Consider the following 23,951-nt stretch of genomic DNA (forward strand, 5'->3'; position numbering starts at 1 on the left):
TATTAATCCTACAAAAATAAGAGTTGACCATTTAAATTGTGTAGCAAAACTCCATGTTTTCCTTGTGAAGTATTGAGAAGTCTAAGCACTTACATGCATGTGATTTATGTAGTGAATATTTGATAGTTAATTCCAATAGATGTGTTTACCTAAAATTTTAGGTTCGCCTAATGAAACAAATGAAAGAAGAACAAGAAAAAGCCAGATTGACAGAGTCTAGAAGAAATAGAGAGATTGCTCAATTGAAAAAGGATCAGCGTAAAAGAGAGGTGAGTGGACTTTAACTCTCAGTTATGTAAGAATATTGTACATTGAATAAGATTGTTTAATAAATGGAAGAAAATTTTCTGATAACTTTATTAAATGCAGGTTAAGGACAATAAATAGGCATTAATTTTATAATATGGCATTTATTATAGTATGTGGATTATAATGATTCAATAAAAAGTTTATGAAAAACACTATAATATTATTAAAAATTTTATTGGAGACATTTCCTAGATGATATGATTATTTCTTTAAAAGGAAGAATTATCTTTATGATTTTATTTTTTCTTAAAGGAAGAGGCCATCACCTTCTTTTCCCCATTGTTGGTTAAGTTTCAGCCTGTGTTCCTTTTTTCTTGCTCAATGTTTTTCTAAATCTTCCCTAGAGAAAACATGACCATACAGGATATTTTAGAAACAAGAAATCTACTTTGGGAGGTAAAGAGGAAATTTAAGGAGATAGAGAGGAGAGAGTAATGAGATAAAAAAGTAGATATTTTAGCCAGATAATTCCCATGTTTATGACTATGTTTATTTTCCTAGCCTATCACTGTATTTTAATAATTAATATATTTTGTCACTTTCAATTCCTGGGCGTTTTATATCTTATTTATACCAATATGTTCCTACTGATCAAGTAGAAGCACATACTAACATGTTGCCTATTCTTTTTTTTCTAACTGCTATTTTTTAAAAATTGAGATAATTCACATACCATAAAATTCACTCTTTTAAACTGTACAATTCAAGTTTCTAGTATATTCACAAAATTGTACAATAATCACCATTATCTAATTCCAGAACATTTTCATCACTCCCTAAAGAAACTTCGTCCCCATTAGCAGTCACTCCCCCTTCTACCCTCTCCCTGGCCCCTGACAGCCACTAATCTACATTTTGTCTCTATGGATTTGCCTATTTTGCACATTTCATATAAATGGAATCATATACTACATAGCCTTTGTGTCTGGCTTCTTTTGTTTAGTGTGATATTTTCACAGTTCATCCATGTTATAGCAAATATTAGTAGTTCGCTCCTTTTTATGGCTTTATGGGTAGAGCACATTTTGTTTATCCATTCCTCAATCGACGGACATTTGGATTATTTCCATTTTTGGTTATTTATTTTGTTTTTAATGAAAACTTTTGGATGGCAGGAATTTCCTTACAATGTTTGTTATATATTTCTTTATTACTAATTCATATAAGATATAGAGAGATCAGTATTGAACAATTAACTCCTGGGATGGAGCTTTGGAATCTTATGTTCATATATGATATAACATTCTATTATAAAGATGTGAGACTGGCTAATCATGTATGAAGCTAACATTTAGACTCCTTCTTCCTTTTATTTGTTGCTATGTGTTCATATTGACCTCCTTTCCAAATTGTTTCTTGTCATATTCATCTTTGAACTGTTAAGAGAACCAAGTATGTTTGTACACAAAAAATATGAATAAGCTTGAGATTTGACTTTTTTTTTTTTTGTGAGGGAGATCAGCCCTGTGCTAACATCTGCCAATCCTATTTTTTTTTTTTTTTTTGCTGAGGAAGACTGGCTCTGGGCTAACATCTGTGCCCACCTTCCTCCATTTTATATGGGACGCCGCCACAGCATGGCTTGCCAAGCGGTGCGTCGGTGTGCACCCAGGATCCGAACCGGCGAACCCTGGGCCGCCGCAGCGGAGCACGTGCACTTAACCGCTTGCGCCACCAGGCCAACCCTGAGATTTGACTTTTAGTAGGAAGGAATTTAATATAGTAACAAGTTTCAAACTATATGTTGATTTTAATTTTTGGTAGTACTTTCATTTAAAAAAGATATATTAACTTTGCTTCTATGTCAATCATTGTTATAGGCAATGAAGCTATAGCAGCGATAAGATAGAGTCCTTTTCTCTGAGAATTTCCATCACATGAGATAAGAATATGCATAAACATGACGTGAATGATATGTTTGAATTTGAGACATAAAACACGAGGGGTTATTTATTATATCACAGAATTTAAGTCCTAGAAGGAATGTTTTGTGATCGAGTCCAATTCTTAAGCTTTGCCCAAGATCACAGAATTGAATAAATGACAGAACCGGAACTAGGATCTATGTTCATTTTCAGTCCAAGATTCTTTTCTATATTATAGCCCTATAAAATGGCTTAAAGTAACCCATATTTAATTGTCTTTATCATATAGAGTACCTAGAAACAAATTGGTAGCCAATATTGACATGTTTTATTGTCCATTTGCTTTATCCAGCATAATAACATTTCCAAGTTATTATAAACTGCTAATACAATTAATATATATTCTCCCTATAGATAAAACAGAGTTTATAATTACTATATATATTGTAAAATGCCTCTATTGAAAATAGTCTAAGCTATGTTTCTTCCTGTTTGTGCCTCAGGCAGCAAAACAAAATGTCTAATAAAAATGAAATGAGACAATATATGTAAAGCATTTAGAAAAGTTCTTGTATATACTAAACACTATATGAGTTTGTTAAATAAAAGTATGTGTCACAGAGATAACTTTTCATTTTTCAGAGCGAGATAGCTATCTCAGTACATATTTGTGTTTATTGGAATAATATATTATCTGTAGTAATTGGATGCAAGGTTGTTGTTAGCTCAGATTCTGCTAAGAACTCTTACAGTTCCCAGTGGGATGGGGAAATATCTTAATGTAGGAGTAGGAAGTATTGTGGCTTTCAGTTTACTGTTTTAACTTATTCAATATTATTTTATAGCATCAGCTTAGACTTCTGGAAGCCCAAAAAAGAAACCAAGAAGTGGTTCTTCGTCGCAAAACTGAAGAGGCAAGTTGACCATTTGGAGGAAGCATTCTGGCTTTGAGATAAATGATGTATTTCTATGGACTAAGAGAACGAGTCAATCTCTATTGCTATTTCAGGTTACAGCTCTCCGTCGGCAAGTAAGGCCCATGTCAGATAGAGTGGCTGGGAAGGTCACTAGGAAGCTGAGCTCTTCTGATACCCCTCTTCAGGACACAGGTTCCAGTGCAGCTGCCGTAGAAACAGATGCATTAAGGGCAGGCGCCCAGCAGAAAATGAGAGTTCCTGTGGCAAGAGTCCAGGCCTTACCAACACCTACAACAAATGGAGCCAGGTCAATATGATTCTTCTTTTCCTCCAGACATAATCTTTGTGGCATTATTACTGAATGTTGGACTTAAAAGAAAAACAGCTCCTTGTTTGGCAGTGCACAATCAGATAAGTGTATAAGTAATTATGTTTGTCTGTTTTTATATGATTATAGAAAAAAATATCAGAGAAAAGGATTGACTGGCCGAGTGTTTATTTCCAAGACAGCTCGCATGAAGTGGCAGCTTCTTGAACGCAGGGTCACAGACATCATCATGCAGAAAATGACTATTTCCAATATGGAGGCTGATATGAATAGACTCCTAAAGGTGTGAAAAATAGAAAGTAGATATGCTCTCCCTTAGCTGACTGTTAATTTTACTTTTCCAAATTTGTTCCCTGGGTAAACTGAATACTTACCAAGTTCATTTTTTTGGTGGGTTTTGATTGCATTGTATATGAATGGGGGAACGTCATTCTTTTTTAAATTGTGGTAAGAACAGATAACATGAGATGTCCCCTCTTAACACATTTTTAAGTGTCCAGCACAGTAATGTTAACTATAAGCACAATGTTGTACAGGGGATCTCTAGAACTTATTCAACTTGCATAACTGAAACTTTATACCCATTGAACAGCAACTCCTCCTTTCCCCCTGCCCCTAGCCCCTGACAATCACCATTCTACTTACTGCTTCTCACTTCTATGAGTTTGACAATTTAGATACATCATATAAGTGGGATCCTGCAGTGTTTGTCTTTCTGTGACTCACATTTCACTTAGCATAATGTTCTCAAGGTCCTAGACGAATATTATTTCTTAAAATCCAACCTGTTTTCTCAACAGCAACGGGAAGAACTCACAAAAAGACGAGAGAAACTTTCAAAAAGAAGGGAAAAGATAGTCAAGGAGAGTGGAGAGGAAGATAAAAATGTGGTTAACATCAGTGAGGAGATGGAGTCACTGACTGCTAATATAGATTACATCAATGACAGTATTTCTGATTGTCAAGCCAACATCATGCAGATGGAAGAAGCAAAGGTTTGTAATTAAAAAAAATGTTTAATTGCTTAATGAAAAGTATTTTTGTATTTTTTGTGTTTGTGGGGAAGATCAGCCCTGAGCTAACATATAATGCCAATCCTCCCCTTTTTTTTTTTGCTGAGGAAGACTGGCCCTGGGCTAACATCTGTGCCTATCTTCCTCTACTTTATATGGGATGCCACCACAGCATGGCCTGACAAGCGGTGCATCAGCGCGCGCCCAGGATCTGAACCTGGGCCACCAGCAGCGGAGCGCGCACACTTAACTGCTACGCCACAGGGCTAGCCCCTATTTTTGTGTTTTTTATCATTAGAAACATTTGAATCTTTATATGAAGGAATTTTCTGTTTATTGGTTTAATCTGATTCTTAGGTTTTGCATGTATACCATTCCTTGCCTGCTCTCCAGATTTCTCTGCTATTTTGTGATATTATTTATGGTTTGTAAAAGACATATATCATTTATTAATTTGCCTTGAATTCTTAACTGTTCAAATGTATCTTATCTTTTCAGCTAGACCCTATGTTTCCTGGGGTAGGGACCATATTTTATGCTGTTCTGAGAAGTCTTGTTAGCTAACCTAATATTATCAAGTAAATACCTGAAACAATAGGCTTTTATCTTCTGTTCAAATACATTCAGCTTAAAGTAACGTTACATGATATGCTGGTTTGATGTAGGAAGAAGGAGAAACTTTGGATGTCACTGCTGTCATCAATGCTTGCACACTTACGGAAGCCCGATACCTGCTAGATCACTTCCTGTCAATGGGCATCAATAAGGTAAGATTTAACTAAGACCACTTCCTGTCATTGGGCATCAGTAAGATAAGATTTAACTACACTTTTATTGAAAACCTAAGTTTTGACTAATTCATTGTGGTTTCATTGATCTTTCTCCAGTGACCTTTCCTTTGCAATAAGGAAGATTTCTTTTTAATTGGAAAGTATTCCTTTTACCTTTCTTTACAGTTAAGAAAAGTCAGCAATATTAAGATCAATTCTATTAGCTTGTCATCTGTTGTGCTTGTGTATTAGAACAGATAAAAAACTTAAAGAGGAAATCATTCCTCTTTTGCTTTAACAAAGGAAAAAAAAATTCTTGGGGTGCAAACAAATTTGGTATCATAACTTCGGTTTAATACTGATTCTTTATAGCTCAAAAAGGAAAGTCAGAAAGTAAAAAATACAATTGCACTCCCGTCCTCTTTGAATGTAAATGCACTAATCTGTCACCTGTAAGAAACTTCTGCCTAAATGTTGAAGGTGATAATGATTTCTGACTCACTTTTTTCCCCACGTTGGGACAGTGCTAGACCCTTTAAGTTATGTTCTCTCACTTAATCTTCACAATGTGCTAGGAAGTAGGTATTATTCATATCATTTTGTGTATGAGGAAACTGAGAATCAGGAAGATAAGGTAACTTGCTCAAGGCTACCAAGCTAGTAAGTAGAGGAGCTGGGATGAATCAAGGTCTATCTGATGTCAAAGTCCATATATCATATGTATTTGCTATTTGATACAGATTTCTGGTAGATTCTGTTTTTTATAACCTAAGATAATTTTTTTTTTTTTGGTGTTACAGGGTCTTCAGGCTGCCCAGAAAGAGGCTCAAATTAAAGTACTTGAAGGTCGACTTAAACAAACTGAAATAACCAGTGCTACACAAAACCAGCTCCTTTTCCACATGTTGAAAGAGAAAGCAGAATTAAATCCTGAGCTGGATGCTTTACTAGGCCATGCTTTACAAGGTGATTTGGACAAAACTGTAGTTAAGTGACTTGCATGGTAGCTTTGCTCTTTGAGTATGCTATACTGTACCTCTTCCCCTATAGCTTGACTGAATAGATGCTATATATTTACTTATGCTTTTAATATTTTTCCTTCTTTAATTTGCATGTGTAAATTCTGGGGGACGTAATTATTGTCATTCCAAGAAATAATTACCAATTTAAAAAGGCTTACTTAACCTTATTAAGCAATTAGTTTTTATGGATAAAGATCAACCAAGTTTCTGAATTGGTTATTTATTTAAAATATTAACCAAGTTTCATTACTTTACTCTGCATATCTAACAGCCTTAAAAAAATAAATTTATAAGTGTTTGCTATGGCATCTATTCTGCATATCTTATAAATGGTACATAATCTTGTTTTATGTGGGAGTTCTTAACATTGGATCTGTTTTGATTGGAGTATTGCTTTTTGTTTCCTTTTTGCTGTTATTTACACAGATCTAGATAGCGTACCATTAGGTAAGTATGTTTAGCTTTCTGTGTACCCTACAGCTGCATGAATTACTAATTGTTCATGTACACTAATTGTGGTACATCTTATTTTTAAAATTTTTACTGGCAGTCAACCAGTTTTTGCATGATCTTTTTTGAAATGTATCCATGACCACAAACATGCTGTCTTTTGTCTTTCTTATGCATTCCTGATTTAAAAATTCTTAGATGTTTAAAGAAGTATCTTTATTTTTCTCTTTTACTATTGGAGCTTCAGTTGTGCCTACAGTTTCATAAACTCTTCTTTCTCTTTCTTGTAGGAAAAAAATGGAGTGTATATATATTCCTTTTTAATTTTTAAATATATCTGTTAACTTGCATCTGTTGTTTTAACCTCATAAATAACTTTCTTTGGTATATATTTGTCTTTAGTATGTATTTGCTAGATTCTTAGCTGTTCTTAATTTTTGTAAAATTAGGCACGTATTTTTTAATAGTCAGTTGAATAAAACCATCCGAAGGATTTTATGTGAACAGATTAAAACAATATTTAAAATCATAACATAATATTTTCAAGTTAGAAGGAGCTGTAAAGATCACTGAGTATAGAGATTTTCAACCTTTTTCTCTCGCCACTGCAACATTCACATGAACTACATCCACTCATGAGTAATATCTCTGCTCCTCTTAGTGCTTATGTACATGAAGGACCAGGAGTATCAGGGCAATTATATTAACGGCAATTTTTCTGAATGATTATTTTGGAGCAGTTTTTATTTAATTAGAATTATTTCAAAATCTGATCTTAACTTTTTTTTTCTAATTGCACAGCTGTTGAAAGTTTTCTAAAAGCTTGCACTTAAAGGAGAGGAATGTAACTGAAAGATTAAATGTGATGACCTCTCTGTGTCATTAGAATAAACATGATCTATGAATCTGAATTTATTTTAAATGATAAGATGTTATACAGATAAAATACATGAGCTTTTTGATCTTTTGGATGTTTACACTGCATGTTAATCTCAAAATAGTATTTCCTTGAGATCGACTGCATAATATTGATAGGGAAATGTTACTACTTTTAAGCTGTTCATGGTATAACAAGGACAGGTAGAAAAAGTAGGATTGGTATTTTAAGGAACCATGTTAGGCTGCCCAGTTCCTGGATTATAGCTAGAGTTTTTCCTATTCCATATGTTATCAAGTACTTTTCTTCTCTTCCTCCTGCTTTCTAGCTTCTTCCTCCTCCTCCTCCTCCTTCTTTTCTTCTTGTTCTTCTCTTTCTCTTCCTCTTCCTCCTCGTCCTCTTTGTTCTTCTTCATCTTGGTGGCTAAATTTGTAGTAATAAGTAAATTCTTCAAGTCCATTATCTCTTTTAACTTGGAAGAAAAATGCAATGCTCTCCTTGATGTCTTTTTGTGCAGAAAATATTAAACCACTAATTTGTTGAGCAGTGTTACTTTTTCACAACTTTCAAACAACTTTAATGATCTGTAGCTTTTAAAGAAGGGTCAGAACCAGAGAGTGGAAACCCATTCAGCTGATGTAACCTGTGTCTCATGACAGAAATTTGCCCCAGGGATTGGGCGATAGTCTAGCCCAGAGGTGTTTGGAGGAAAAGCATGGAAGGAGAAAAATATGGAAGTTAAATCCACAGAAGCTAGATCGTTATATATACATTGCTTTAAAAAACATTTATTTAATTCCAGTTTTATCTCAAGCATTGGGCTGGGTGCTGGGATTCAAAGATGAGTTAAGACACAAAATCTTGCCCTCGTGGACGTGATGCCTTGCTGAGGGTGACAGACCATGAACAGATTATGATACATTACAGTGAGGGCAGTGATTGAGATATATACAGGGAGTTGTGGGAGCACAGAGTGGGGGCCACCCAACAAGAATGGAGGAGTCGATGAAGGCTTTTCAGAGGAGGTGATGTTTGAGCTGAAACATAAAGGAAGAAAAAGAGTTAGCCAGGCAAAGGATAAGGGGAAAGGGGGCCAGAGAAGAGTCATTCCAGGCAGTGAGTAAGCTAAGGCATGGAGATTTAGCTACAATATTGTGTACATGAGACCTTCAAGCAGGTTGGTGCACTGGAGCAGCAAGTACTTGGCTAGAATGATGGAACATAAGGCTAGAGGGTGAGCCAGGGCCAGCACCCCATGCTAATAGCCTTGTACTTTTGTAGGAACATCTTTATTTTTTCCTTCTTTCTTCCCTACCTATGTTAGAGTCCCTACAATCCTCCCTATCTTGGGAGATTTGCTAGAAGACTCATGAGGCTCAGCGTGTAGTTGTATTCACAGCAAAGATTCATGAGAGCAGTATAGGAAAGATACGTAGCTGCTGGATCGTAAGGGAAAGAGACACAGATGGAGTCTGGTGGAATCCGTGTCCAGGCTTCCTTGTGTTCTCTGCCTTCCATGAGAGATCATACAGGATGTACTGTTCCCCCTGGAATGAAAATGCAGCCACACGTGTGCAATGTTTATGCCCAGGGAAGTCCATTAGATACTCAGCACTTGAGGGTTTTACTGGAGACTGGTCACATAGGTACCCTCTGTCTAGTAGTACGTACCAGAATTCCAGACTCTCAGAAGGAAAGCAAGAGTTCAGCATAAGCCATATTATTTGCACAAACATTTTAAGTACAACGAACTACCCTCCTTAGTTAACTGGTAACTGGGGACACTCTGAGAGCCAAGTTTCCAGATGCCAGACAAAGTCCAACCTTGCAAGCAGGCTTTTCTAAGGATAACAGTTTCCGGGCTGCTGTCTTAACTCTTTTCTGTACACTACTTTTTTTTTTGTAACTTTTTTTTAATGACTTAAAAAAAAAGACTTAAAAATGTGGTTAACTTTCAGTAAAGTGAGATTGTGCCACTTTACAATGATATGTATGACCTTTAAGGCATTTGAGAGTTTAAGTCTCTGCCTTTAGTTCTGTGGTGAAGGAACTGGCGTTGGGCTGGATTTATGTTCTCAAAGTTGAGAGTACAACAGTGAGGTGACGGCATGTCCTGCCGCCCGGATGACCGTAGTGCTCAGACTCAGCTCAGTCCTGAGAGGGGTTTGATTTGGTGACCGTCTGGCTGGGGGCCTCTTTCCTCTGGTCAGGTTGGTATGTCAAACCATAATTGTCCATGAATAAGGCCCATGTGCAGAAGCAGGAGCTAAGCAGTTTTTACTAAGCACTCACATGGTGTTTAACATACTAACTGGTTTCATTACTCCCTAGGAGAAAAATACTAGCCAATCTTAGCTCACTTTTATACATGGGAAAATGAAGCCTAGATTTGCCATTTCTTTATAAGTTCGTTTTCTATATTACCAACTAATTCAGTCATCTTAGCATTCAATTATCCTGTCTGTGAAGCAAGTCCTTGAGCCTCCCTCTAATGGTGGCCTTTAAGAGACACATTGCCTTCAAGACCACCGTTTTCTTCACTTCTGAAAGTAAAATTTCTTTGTATGGGTTCTAGATGGGCTCCATTTGAGATAATATTATCAAGTATCAAGTATTACTGAATTTCTATCAAAGTATCAGCTAAATGGTGAGGAAGAAAGGGAGGATCAGAGAAAGGAATTAGTTGACTCATGTGCGCAATCCACCTGTATGATATAAAATTAAAAGTTAAAGGGGGATGAATCGTATATATTTTTCATTAACATATGTATAATGCTGTCTTTAGTTTTGCGGAATGATTTTATCATAAAATATGTATGTTTTAAAAACTGCATCTATGTTAGGGGCTCATTGACGTTTAAATAGTTTACTTTCAGTGGCTATTTTATTTACTGACTTCCTACTAGGTTTTATATGTTTGCTTTTTCTCCTTGTTTTTACTAGTCTGCTGTAGTTGTTCTGAAATAGCAGTGGTTTATTTGTATTCATTTACAAAACCGTTGCATGCAAACCTAATTGTTTTTGTCTTTTATGTACATGTGAATAAGCTGCATGCTGATGTGTAACTTCTGAATACCTTCACATACACGCATTCTCTCTCTACTTGAAAACAAATAAAAATAGAGGAAAATATTTAAGTTGGCATACTGATAGAGTATAACAAGTATGTTTACTTACATAGTTTTCAAAGTTGGCTCAGTACATTAAAGGGAGCTCAGGCAGCATTTACTTTAATCTTGTATTTTACTCAGTGGGTTTTCATATGTTTGGATGGCATGGGATAAATATATACTCTGAAAAAATATATATAATTATACACACTCTGATACATACATGATCTCAATTCCAGCCTATGAATATTGCTCTTCTATGTTTTATCATTCAAACTCGTGGTTTTCCTAGTTTGAACATGTTTTTTCTCATCCTAGGACATATAATCAAGAGAGTTTCTTAGAAATATTTTTCTACATTACTAGTTCGATTCAGTTGCTAAAACCAAAGTGCCTATATTGAGACTTTGGATTGATGTTTATTATAGCATAGAGATTACAGTCATCGTTCAAATTGTGACATGTGGATAATACTACAATTTGGACATTTTTTTTAGAAAATGTAGAGGATAGTACTGATGAAGATGCACCTTTACACAGCCCAGGATCAGAAGGAAGGTAAGAGAGCCTTTAGAAACTTAATAGATTTGACTCGTTTCTGTAATATTTTTAATACTTTTATCTTGTTGCATCAGTTACCATAAAACAAATAATTTTGAATATTTTGGCTAAGTGAATAGCACTAGAAACAGTAATATGGAAACCAAATTAAGTCATGCCTAACCATCACAAATCTTAAAATAAAAATATTGGGATATTTAAGGAAGGAAAATGAATTATTTTTTAATTACTTCATTTTGATTTTAAGTATTGTCTTTCTGTATTTTCCAAAGGCATATAAAATTTTTTCCATAGTTTTAAACATAGAGGATGTACAGTTTTCTATAATAAGTTCCCTTTTAATCTTGTGGTTAATTATTTATTTGCATGTAGCACACTGTCTTCAGACCTTATGAAGCTATGTGGTGAAGTGAAACCTAAAAGCAAGGTAAGGAGAATTGAAAATACCAGGTGAAGATTTTTTCCACTGTTCTTTGTTATCACTATTAAACACATAGGCCTCAGGCTTGACTTTTAACAGGTTAGCAAGTAGGCATGCTTTTACCAAAGCTTCCATGTGTAAGAAATTTAGTTTTTTATCATATTCCCCTTCGAAAAAAATTTATATTGAAAGATTTCTCCTTCGTGGAACTTGCACTTTACTATATTCTTGCGTTTTTCCCACTAGGTAAGATATGATTATGGAGACCAATTCTTAAAAGCTATTGGTTAACTAAATTGTAGGCCGTGTAGTGGCATACAATATAGTCATTTAGATTGGCAGAGATTTTTGAAATTTTAACATTCTAGGCTGTTCTTACGTGTTTCTTATTTATTTTATTTAACTAGTTTTCTGAGGTGGCTTGAATAATAAGCCAACTTTTAATCATCATATTGTTATTAAAAACTAATGAGGCTATAATGCATATTTGTAGAATTTTTTAAAAATGTAAATGATACATGCTGTTAAATGTGTAAAATACACATGGTATATTTCAGATTGATTTTTGGTAGCATTTGATACTAGATGAATTAACTAACCATCTTAAGATGTTTAAAAACAAACAATTCTCGCAGTGCTTAGTAAATATTTGTTGAATGAATGGAGTCAGGACTTGAAAGAATGATAATGTGCAAACGGACAGGGTGGATTTAAGGCCTGCGGTGGTTAGTCAGGTGATGTAAATGGGTAATTTGGCTGGGTACGAAATAATGAGTAGGGGTCATTATGATTATCAGAAGAGAGCATGCCCCATCTAAAGCAAATAGCTACCACTCAACTCTTGCCATGATGGAGTATGGGCCTAAGGCTACCACATCCTCTAGTTTTTCAAGAGAAGCTTTAAATATGGGTTTTTATATGGAATTTCCTAATCTTTAAAACACTGGGAAAGCCAATCAAAAAACATCTTGGGGCTCTATGTATGGTCCTTGAGCTACTGGCTTGGCGACTTGTGGTTTATGTTTTATTATTCTAAGTGACTAAGAAAAAGTTAACCAAAATTCAAAAAAAACATTCTAGTATAGTTTGGATCCAGTGTTAAGTGGAGGAGAGAATCTCTTAAGGTAACTTACATCTTTCAGTCCCTGTGAAAGCCTAATATTCATGCCCATATTAGACACCAGAGAGAGATGTAAGAGGGTGGCCTAAAGGTCATTTCCTGAAAGAACCACTGTGGATAGGAATTCCCAAGAAACAATTCCTCTCTTCCCTGGGCCATTGGCAGTGGAGAGAATTGAGAGTGTAAACAACTGGCTACAGGGCTTTCTCTTTCCGAGTTTTCTGAAGTGCTGCCTACTACTTCTTTTGAACAGCAAAGATACCTAAAAGGATCTCATATAATTTCTTTTTCCTCATTGAAAAAATGAAGTTGACTATATATTTTAAATAGGTATGTACCAACATTATATTAAGTGCAGGGGATATAAAATTGAATCAAACAGGGTGCCTGCCCTTAAGAGGCTTATAATCGGGTAAATACCTTGATTATCTGGTAATACCTTAGTGATGAAAATAAGTCTGAGCAACAACAGGCTAGTGACTCGGTTTTCAAGAGTTAGGAAGGGAATGTCTATAGTGAGTTTAGCTTCTAGGAAAATAACCTTCGCTTTCCTCACCATCCTGACAAAAGCAGGTACAGGCTGATGTTGAATTATCCAGCAGGCAGATTAAACACACAGTTAAGGCATCAGGGAAGAAGGGTCACAAAAACTTAGATACAGATGTAAAAACTGATATTAATATAAAATTTAAAATAAAATTAAAATTGATATTAAATAAAGCATCTAAGCATGGGAAAAATCAGAATTTATTTGAGCTTCTCTGCAATTATCTTTTGGTTTAATTTCTTTCTTCTTTCTTTTTTGTAAATTATATGTTGAAGGAACTGGCAGGATAGCACAATAATATTGGAAACAAATTGCCTGGTGTTGAATCTGGCCTTGCCACTTACTAGCTGTGTGACTTTGGGCAGACTATTTAGCTTCTCTGTGCCTCAGTTTCCTCATTGGTGAATTTGGATAATGATAGTACATGCTAATATAATAAAGTGTTTACACAATGCCTGCCATAGAATAAGTGCAATACAGATGTTGGCTATTATTATGGCCTCTAAAGGTCTTACTGGCTGTAGCTCTGGCCTGTCACTATCTTACATGCTATGTAAGGTATGTAAGGAAAAGACACGCTAGGAAAAGACACGCTAAATGTTTTTACCTATTTCAAACTAATATTAAATCTCTATTCTCTAATCATCTTCTCTGCAAAAGTTGGCTCCTGATTGCTTTTCTTTCCATTCTCTGACTAGGCCCGAAGGAGAACCACCACTCAAATGGAATTGCTGTATGCAGATAGCAGTGAACTAGCTTCAGACACTAGTACAGGAGATGCCTCCTTGCCTGGCCCTCTTACACCTGTTGCAGAAGGGCAAGAGATTGGAATGAATACAGAGACAAGTGGTACTTCTGCTAGGGAAAAAGAGCTCCCTCCCCCATCTGGCTTCCCTTCTAAGATAGGCAGCATGTAAGTCTGGCCCAGCTACACTAACTTCCTTTCTTATAGCTTTTCTTTTTTTTGTTTAATATGCATGTTGCTAATTTCTGCTATTTTTAAAAATTTGTGTAAATAACTAGATCTCTTGGTTTACAAAGAAATTTCTGTTAGGTATTGTCTCACCTAATTTTTTAGGCGTTTGAAATCATTTAAGATGAGATGTTCTTTGTTGAATTGAACTGTCTTGTTTCTCAGTTTTAGGGTTGTTTTAAGGGTTATAATTTTTATAAAGGCTGAGTTATGAATTACAGACAAAATTTATTTAGAAACACCTAAACGAGGTTAAAGTTATACCTATAAAATCATTATATAAAACAGAAGCTTTAAAGACTCTTAAATTTGCTCTGAATTATGTATGTCCTAGTTCTAAGAGCCTGGTCAGGAAGTAAACTTTTGTTGACCCTTTTAAAGAAAAAGAGAAATATCAGTTACAAACTTAATACATTTTGAGCTTTCCTAATTCGTTGCCTTGAAGCACATTGCATGTCTGGGATGAGTGTATGTGCAAAGTATTTTTATTGGTATTCTTAAAGATTTGAAGGAGAGGATATTCTCTCTCTCATCTATGATAATCTGAACAAAACACGTTCTATTCAAAACAAATCTTATTTAGAATTTTTTCATTAGTATCTTGAGCACAAAGAAAGATTTCCCTACACAGGCCAGTGTGTATGTGTGCTTGGTATGTGTATGTGTGTTTTGATAGTTATATGAAAATTAGATCATTCACTGGTAAAGATTTTTAGTGACGTTTTCCAAACTAACCCTCACATACAATCTCACAAATGATTTACGGGTTGAATACATCACTGCATTGAAAATATTGACACAAAAGCAGCACACTCTATATAGATTCTGCAAATAATAAAATATATCAAACTTCTGCCCCTTAAATATCTCTGTTTCCCATAATTTTCTTCATTTTGTGAAGATATTTCCATTGTCTTCCATTCAGTAAGCCCTTCTGCTACTTTTAGTTCCAAAATTAATTTTAATGATGACACGACTTTCTTGCATGTGCTTGAAGTGGCGTATGTAACTCACTGTCAGATTTGCTGTGAGCGATTGCTAACCAGTGTACCTTGTGGCTTCAGTGCTTTATGATAAGATGACAGTAGAAGAAATGCTTTGGGTGAAGGTAGTGATAGACAACTGAGCACAGATTTTAGGAACCCACATGTGTTCAGCATTTAGTCTGTCAGATGAGTAGAGACTTTTGGAACTTCAAGACTAAATCTATGGCCTGCAATCCAGATTCAGGTAATACCTTCTTTTTGCCTTTTTTTCATTTTTAAAATGTATCCTTTATAACAGGTTGTAGAAAGTAATCTTTTGGACTCTGTCTCTTCACATGATTTATTTTCAAGTTTTCATAAATTCAGATACTTGTGTAATTCTGTACAAATTGAAGAGTTGGTTACGTGCTTGGTGCACATTATAAGCCATGACTGCATGACTTTCATTGCATGAAGTAAAATAATTTAGTCAGGTGGCCCTTATGATTTAAATGATGCAGAATTTCTAAAATGTAATTTCCTCTGATTAGAAAAATTAGGCACGCAAAGTTGAATTATATTTATTTTTCACTTTTAAATAGGAATCATGTAAGTTCGTTCTGGTGATCTTCTAATTCCTAAGTGTTTTTTTGTTTTTTAATATGATTAGCCAAGGACAGAAAAAATTCATTTTCCAATTAAAATTCATTTCCGGGGCCGGCCTGGTGGCGCAGCAGTTAAGTGTGCGTGCTCCGCTTGGGCAGCCTGGCATTCACAGGTTCGGATCCCTGGTGTGCACTGACGCACCACTTGTCAAGCCATGCTGTGGCGGCGTCCCATATAAAGTAGAGGAAGATGGGCACGGATGTTAGCCCAGGGCTAATCTTCCTCAGCAAAAAAGAGGAGGATTGGCATCGGATGTTAGCTCATGGCTGATCTTCCTCAGAAAAAAGAAAATAAATGAAAAAAAAATAACAAAATTCATTACCACCATACACAAAAGTCATAGTCTTAAATTGTTAGTTACATAGCCACTATTTAACATTTAAAATTTATAATAAGACAAGAATGTTTTTATTACAAAAATTTATATAGCTACTAATACCTAAATACTAGTTAAGTAAAATAATTGTGTGGGGTTTTTTTGTGTGATTACCTATAGTACTGTTTTGTGACTATGTCTAAATATAATTCATTAAATCTCATATTCTGATATTTTAATATTTTTGTTCATGCAAAACTATAAAGACAATTTTTCTTCAACTGAAGCAATTCTATCAAACTTAAACACGTGTTTAAAATAAAATATTTATTTTAGCTACTAGGCAGTATAGCATTGATTTTATGTTCAAAGATAATGAGTTTGCATATATTTGATAAGATTGCCAGTTTAAAAATTAAATATATAGGGGCCAGCCACGTGGCACAAGCAGTGAAGTGCGCTCACTCCGCTGCGGCGGCCTGGCGTTCCCCAGTTCGGATCCCGGGTGTGCACCGATGCACCGCTTGTCAAGCCATGCTGTGGTGGCATCCCATATAAAGTGGAGGAAGATGGGCACGGATGTTAGCCCAGGGCCAGTCTTCCTCAGCAAAAAAAGAGGAGGCTTGGCAGATGTTAGCACAGGGCTGATCTTCCTCACCAAAAAAAAAATAAATTAAAAAAAAATAAAATAAAAATTAAATATATAGTTGTCAAGCTTCCAGTAACTAAGAATAACTCATGTAATATTTTCCTATCCTAGTTTTATTTTTTATTCCCAAGTAATCTTTTTCAAGTTCCAGTTACTAACCTATTAAAAATTTTAGGTTAGAGGCTGGCCTGGTGGCGCAGTGGTTAAGTTCACACGCTCCACTTTGGCGGCCCGGGGTTCGCAGGTTTGGACCCCGGGCGCGGACATACGCACAGCTTATCAAGCCATGCTGTGGCAGGCATCCCACATATAAAGTAGAGTTAAGATGGGCATGATGTTAGCCCAGGGCCAATCTTCCTCAGCAAAAAGAGGAGGATTGGCAATGGATGTCAGCTCAGGGCAAATCTCCTCACCAAAAAATAAATAAATAAATAAACAGACCTGCTTAGGGGGAAAAAAAAAATTTAGGTTGAATATCTGCCAAACAAAATTATATATATATATTTAAAATTAGATGATTATAGAATCTTTTTCTATTTTAGTTCCAGACAGTCATCTCTATCAGAAAAAAAACTACCAGAACCTTCCCCTATCACCAGGAGAAAGGCATATGAGAAAGCAGAAAAATCAAAAGCCAAGGAACAAAAACAGTAAGTTACTCATGCTTTTTGTCTACTAGATTGTATACAGTGTCTGCTGCACTTAGATGCTAAAAGGCATTAGTGAAATTATTTTGCAGATTTAGGCTGGCTCTGTGGTTATGACTGATTTGACTGATGAAGATAATCAAGTCAGCTGTTGGCTTGGCTAAGTGGTCTTCCAACTTTCTTGGTCACACACATACCTGTAAAAATATTTGAGCACTTCTCCCTGACCATGTATTGTTCTTTATTTTTCAATTATTTGTGTATATCATTGTTAAGAGTTAACATACACTTGAGGACAGTCTTATTACATCTAACCTTCAAATAATCTTCTAGAAATATTCGAAATTAATTTTGACCGTCAGCTGATAAAACTGACATTGACTTCACCTCTTTAAAGTGGCTGACACAAAACTAGTATGAGAGGGCATGTGAATTTTGCCACTTTCTTACTGTTCTTTTATGTTTACGTTGGTATTATCCTCAATTTTTTTGTTGCTGAGATTTTTTAAAAGCTATTTGTGTGTTTTGTGAGGTTTAGTTTACTTAACAGGACGTAATATAATCTGATGATCCGCTTAACTGGGCATTTGTAAGTTGCAACACCACAACGTGCAGAAAGTTGAATGAATGGGTTAGAACCAGTCACCCTTCAACCCTGTGGCTCACCCCCTCCTCCCTTGGATCTTTGACATGGCCTTGAGTGAGAGTATCAATGCCAATGCACATTTAAATATTGGTAAAGCTAATTTCTTTAGCATAAAAATAACTATAAAAAGAAGTTTTCATATATTTCTATACCTAAGTGGATGATCTTATACATAACATCCCCCTCCCTGGTGCCAACATGCACACTCTCTACTTCGACCACTAGCTTAGCTGACTGGAACGTCATGGAAATTATCCTTCCAATCATCCTTGCTTCCTGTATTTAAAGATGTCATTTGCCTGTTTCTACTGAATCTAATGTCTCAAGCATAACTGGGAGATGCGGGATGGAGCAAATAAGTAATTTAAAAATAAATGAATCAATTGAATGAGCAAATCACTCTTAAACTCTCTGGGTCTCTGTTTCCTTGCCTGTAAAGTGAGCAACTTGGTCTCAATTCTAAAATTGTATAATTTAAAATTTGGCTTGCTTTATTTATACTGACTTTAGATTTCAGCAGACAGAACTTTTTCTTTAGTGCCGTCTTGTGGCCAATGTAGCAAAATCCAGTGGAAAAAACATTTTTTTAATTAAATTGTTCAGAATGTGTTTTATCTAACAACAAAGGAAGAGAGGAAGGAAGGGAGGAAGGAATTCTCTAATGAAAAGCTTTTTTTTAAAAAAGCATGTTTCTGATAACTTTCCTAACAAGTTATAACCAATTAAAGCCGCCTATTTAATGTTCTTTTTTTCTTGTAGCTCAGATTCTGGAACCTCAGAGGCTAGTCTTTCACCTCCTTCTTCCCCACCAAGCCGGCCCCGTAATGAACTGAATGTTTTTAATCGTCTTACTGTTTCTCAGGGAAACACATCAGTTCAGCAGGATAAGTAAGTCACTATGGAAAAGAGCCCCAACTATTTAGTACAATATTCTGAACCTTTCAATACAGTCTGTAGAAAACATTGAGCCATCTCTTCGTGTGGGAGATGGAGTCTGACTTGTGAATTCTTGCCGTATGTTATGTGTTTTTCCAATGGGAAATGAACCATATAGATGAAATTAGAGAAAATTATTTTCCTGCTGAACATTATTCCCTGCTGTAGATTTGCATTGCTATGCTTTCAGCACTTGTCTTGCCTTTTCTTTTACAAGTATTAGAATTGAAATATCTTTGAGACCACTTGAAGATTTTGGGATTCTTAAGTTTCTGTGAGCCCACAAAAGCCTCTAATCCAGATAGCCTGAGTTGAAAAGAGGCAAATTATTTTACCTTTGGTGGGTATAACAGCTTACAAAGATCATTGTCATATGTGTAACATGTTATTATCATTTGGTTTTTCTACTCAAATCTACCACAAAACTTCAGTAATTGTGTTCTTGGAATAAAAGAGTACCATAATGGGTGGAGGAGGTAGGACTGAGGGTGGGTTGTGGGGGAAGAGACGTTGAGGGGTGTGGAAAATATAATTTTCATTAACTTGGAAGTGAAAAAGTGCTCCCAAATTGAGCCAGAATCTCTCTTGCAAGAATTCAATACTAACAATGCTGCCGTAAGGTATTTATTAACTCTGACTTGTCTGCTTTGATTTTGAATGATAACATTGTGGATGTATGTAGTTGATATCCAGTCTCTCACCCCAATTATTTGTTTTCTGTGCTATAATCTCCTTGTATAGATCAGTGATTTCTGAAATTTGTAGGATGCTGTTTAAGATCTGTCTGGCATGTTTAGATCATGCTAAATGGCTCTATAGACTTAGAGAAATGCACCATCATTTTGAATGAATTTTTAATCTACTTAATTTATGGATAAAATTCTTGATTAGATTTTAATATAGTTTAATCAGTAGATGACTTTTCCTTTAAATTGATCTAGATAGGTAAATATCGTGTTATTGAAAAAAAGGCTAACATTGTTAAATCATATTTTTCTTTTAATTGAGAAAAGAGTAGAAGAAAATTAGGAACGTCTTTGAGAAGTCTACTTTTCACTAGTTATATGAAGAATTACTAAATTTTGTCTACTTTGCATTCACAGACATAAAACTTTCTTTCAGTCTTTTGATAATCTTGACAATGTAATCATAGTTCCATATGTTTTACTGAAATATTTTATGAGCTACCAATAATTTGACTCTGTTGTCATCTCTATAAACTAAAACTTAGAATAACTGACTACTCTACACTTTCAAGAACTCACCTACCTTTGAACCACTTTCTTTGGGGCTTCTTTTTGAAACTAGCATATTTCACCAGCTAGAAGTAGATCCCACACATTGTTTCCGGTTATATTTCATGCCAACACTCACTCTGTCCTCATTCTCAAGCCTATTATACAAGCTAAACAGATTTTCATAATAACCAGACTTATTGCCAGTCTTGAAGGTTTCAGGGTAGGGCTGATAGGAGGGGCTCACCTATTTTTAAAATCCCACTAAAATCCCCCAACTATTACTGAGGAACTTCCTAGTCAGAAAAATTCGATATTTTTGAGATAAGTTAAAAATCAAAGGTTATAAATTTTGAGTGATTTGATTTCCATGCAAACATATAATGTATTTGTGCAATGTCCACATTAGAGTCTAAGTCTAAAGTAATTATCAAGATGAATAAAATTCATTAATAGTTATTGGAATGGAAAATTTTTTTAGTATTACTCAAATTAAATGGAAAGAATCTTGAAGTGATGTATTTCACTTACTTGATATTTTTCCTCTTCAGGGCCTAAATTTTAGAAGTGAGGATAGATAGGTTCTATGGATCAGTAATAGAAAGTTTTTTCCCCAACATCCTAGTAAAAAACCTTAGAATGAGATATTTTACCTGATTTTAGCTGTACATTGAACTTGCTGATATCCAGTGCAAATAGAAAAACAGCACCATAAAGGAAATGTTTGCTATATTTCTATTATTCATACTGTTGATTTTCAGTTCAATCTCAGTATCTTTACCTATTGACATCTGTGTTCCTTCTCCTCATAATTCTAACTCTTTCACTGTAGGTCTGATGAAAGTGATTCCTCTCTGTCGGAGGTACACAGGTACTTTCTTTCTATCTTTCCTACATTCTGGCATTTCATTAATGTTCTAAAGTGCCCTCCTAGAAACTAAGCAAGTCTCATTTTTCTTGCATGCATAACTTGTTGTAAACTATATAAATGCGCTAATATTTTTACACATATTAATTTTAATATATTTTTGTTATACCTTTTAGACAAAGTAGTAGCAAACTCTTGTATAATGGCTTAAAAACGTGTCTGTGTTCTAAATCTTTTCTTTAAAAGAAATTAAGTTCTATGAATATTCATTTCAAGAAGAAGAAGGTTTTCTTCTCAACAATTAAGTATTTCCAGTCCCTCAAAGTGTGGGAGGTGAATAAAGTATTATTTTCTTATTGGTTTAGCAGTTTTAAATAAAAAGTTTATGGCAGGTTTTGTGATGAAAGAAAGATATGCTAGGAAAAAAAAGGATACTGTGGTACCTAAAATATAGAAAGAAGTAGAAAGTAAAGGAGCTTTTTTTAAAAAAAAAAAAATCAATATTTTTTAGTGATAGATACAGTTTTTAAAATAACAATGTTGCATTTTTTCATGTTATGGGTTTTTTTTGGACTCTTAATTTCTTTCTCTTCCTCTTTATTGTTTTGTCTTCCCACTTATCATTTTGTCTCCTCTCTCTTTCCTCGTTTCCCCTGTTTTATGGCCATCTTGCTGATCATCAGTAGATCTTCCAGAAGGTAGGCTTGGGGAGGGAGAGGAAATGAATCTCATTCACAGTATTACAAAACTTTACTTGTTTGCATGGAACAAAAATAAACATTTTTTTCCTTTCAGATTAGGTCTGTTGTACAAGTTTGCAATGTTTAACCTTAACTTAAAGAAACGATTTTAAAGTTGATTTCTATATTTTAGAATATGAATAGATTAATTTTAATAGAGAAAGAAATAACATGGATGTATGTTTCTAATTTCTATATTTTTTCTATTAGCTTTGGTGTAAGGTAATCTCTATAAAATATTAACCCTAATATTCTGAATACTTGAAAGCATTTTTCAGTATCTAATTAATAAAATGCTGTATTTAATGTTGAGATTATTTTTCTTCAGTAGTCCGAATAATAAGTGATATTAAAACATAAGAATGAAAAAGAGGCATCTTGCTGTCCAGGACTGTGCTATACATAAGTCACTGGAGGCAAATATTTACTTTTGTAATATTATAACATTTGACATGACAGAATTGTGTTGGATGTTATATCATCAGGGGAACATTTGATAGATTCTTAGGATAAAGCTGGTAATCTGAAGGAAGGAACTTTTTTGGAGACATAGTATTATATAACTGAGGGTGCTGTTTAGCTTTTTTGCTTAGGATGATTTGTGTCATTAAATGTAGATCAAAAACAGCTCTTAGGCTGTTAACATGAATTTTTTTCTTTATAATCAGCGTGTTGGAATATACATACATATATATTTTCTGTTTGAGAAGTAACGGTAGTAATTGACTGCATCAGATCATACCTTTTCAGCATTTGAAGGAGTAGTTATAATTTGATGGCTTCAGTTCATAGCTGTGAACCTCACATGAACAGGATTTCAAAAGGGCAGATTCAGACTTTTAAGGAGGTTTTTCTCCCATTTCAGTTTTAATCTGGTTAAATTCTTAGATTACAAACAAGTTACTGAGCATTAATTTCAAGAATCTCAAATTGACACATGTATGCAAATAGTAGCATTAGACTGTGTACTTAATGACAATTCCTAGTATCATTTCTAGTCATGAGGAACTCCTTTCACTTTTTGAAATCATTATAACTAGACCTTAAAAATAAAGTTGGTTTTTTTTTTTATCCTGAGCCTAAATTTACCTCCTTTAAATTTCTATTCATTGGTCTTTCATCAGCCCTCTTGAGCTGTTCCAGAATTAATCCAATACTTCTTTTTGTGTGTATGTGACAGCCCTTTAAATATTCAGCCCTTTAATTATGCTGTTGTGTCCTCTCTCCAATGAATGTTCTTTTATCAGCTCAGTAGTTCTAGTTTCATCATCTGTTTCTTATGTGATATAGTCTACATATCCTTCATTCTGCTTCCACTGTTTTGGAAAGTCTCCAATTTTTTAATGTTCCTCTTAAAATGTGGCATTTGAAACTCAACCCCATTCCAGATGTGGCCTCGGCAGAATATGGTAGCTCTATTGCTTTCTTTCTCCTGAAATATTTTCTTCTATTGAACAAGTCACTGCAAGTGTTGGGAGAGGAACAGAAATTGTTGAGCCCTTGATCTTGTATTCAGTAAACAAATCTCTTTAGTGGTTCAAACCTAGGCTACTAAAAAGCCCCTTTCCTACTTGGAACATCCTGTTCTGTCTTAGACTTAAATTTTATGTTTAAATTTTATCCAGTGATTATTCTAGTGCTAAGTATGTACTTAAAATAAATGAATTTTGTTTGTCCTTTTTCTAGGCAATACAATACAGTATCCAGCTCTTTGATATATCAGTTTAATAAACATGCCATCTCTGTCTTTAGTGCTAGGGAAAGATTGACTTAGATGTCAAAAACCTCCTTTCAGATTGACCCTCCTTTCAGATTGACGGGAACATTGACTCTTTGGGTGTGACTATTTAGCCACCAATGGAACTTACCCTACTACAACAATTCCATACTTACCCAGCATATCCACAAGGATATCGTTTGAAAGTCTTATTGTATGCACCTTACTGAAGTCAATATAAATTGTGAATATGACATTCCCCTAATTTGCTGCCTATTAGCCC

General features: G+C 34.9%; 1 protein-coding gene across 10 annotated transcripts in view; it reads left to right on the plus strand.

Moving 5' to 3' along the window:
* The window catches only part of KIF21A (kinesin family member 21A), a 146,061-nt gene that overhangs the window by 105,698 nt on the left and 16,412 nt on the right, over positions 1–23,951 (plus strand). For 5 of the 10 annotated variants that reach the window (XM_087442566.1, XM_087442562.1, XM_087442572.1 and 2 more), the window contains 15 exons: positions 162–269; positions 3,020–3,088; positions 3,184–3,398; positions 3,549–3,702; positions 4,220–4,414; positions 5,098–5,199; positions 6,003–6,168; positions 6,651–6,671; positions 11,159–11,219; positions 11,595–11,649; positions 14,009–14,223; positions 17,422–17,529; positions 18,932–19,060; positions 21,176–21,214; positions 21,895–21,909. In XM_087442566.1, the coding sequence (XP_087298692.1) occupies positions 162–269; positions 3,020–3,088; positions 3,184–3,398; positions 3,549–3,702; positions 4,220–4,414; positions 5,098–5,199; positions 6,003–6,168; positions 6,651–6,671; positions 11,159–11,219; positions 11,595–11,649; positions 14,009–14,223; positions 17,422–17,529; positions 18,932–19,060; positions 21,176–21,214; positions 21,895–21,909 (1,652 nt within the window). The remainder of the gene's footprint in view (positions 1–161; positions 270–3,019; positions 3,089–3,183; positions 3,399–3,548; positions 3,703–4,219; positions 4,415–5,097; positions 5,200–6,002; positions 6,169–6,650; positions 6,672–11,158; positions 11,220–11,594; positions 11,650–14,008; positions 14,224–17,421; positions 17,530–18,931; positions 19,061–21,175; positions 21,215–21,894; positions 21,910–23,951) is intronic. The other 5 variants (XM_087442565.1, XM_087442567.1, XM_087442570.1 and 2 more) reach the window with 5 other exon arrangements.

The sequence above is a fragment of the Ceratotherium simum genome, chromosome 17 (genome assembly GCF_057802395.1).
Source record: "Ceratotherium simum simum isolate JZ-2026a chromosome 17, ASM5780239v1, whole genome shotgun sequence".
Lineage (NCBI taxonomy): Eukaryota > Metazoa > Chordata > Mammalia > Perissodactyla > Rhinocerotidae > Ceratotherium > Ceratotherium simum.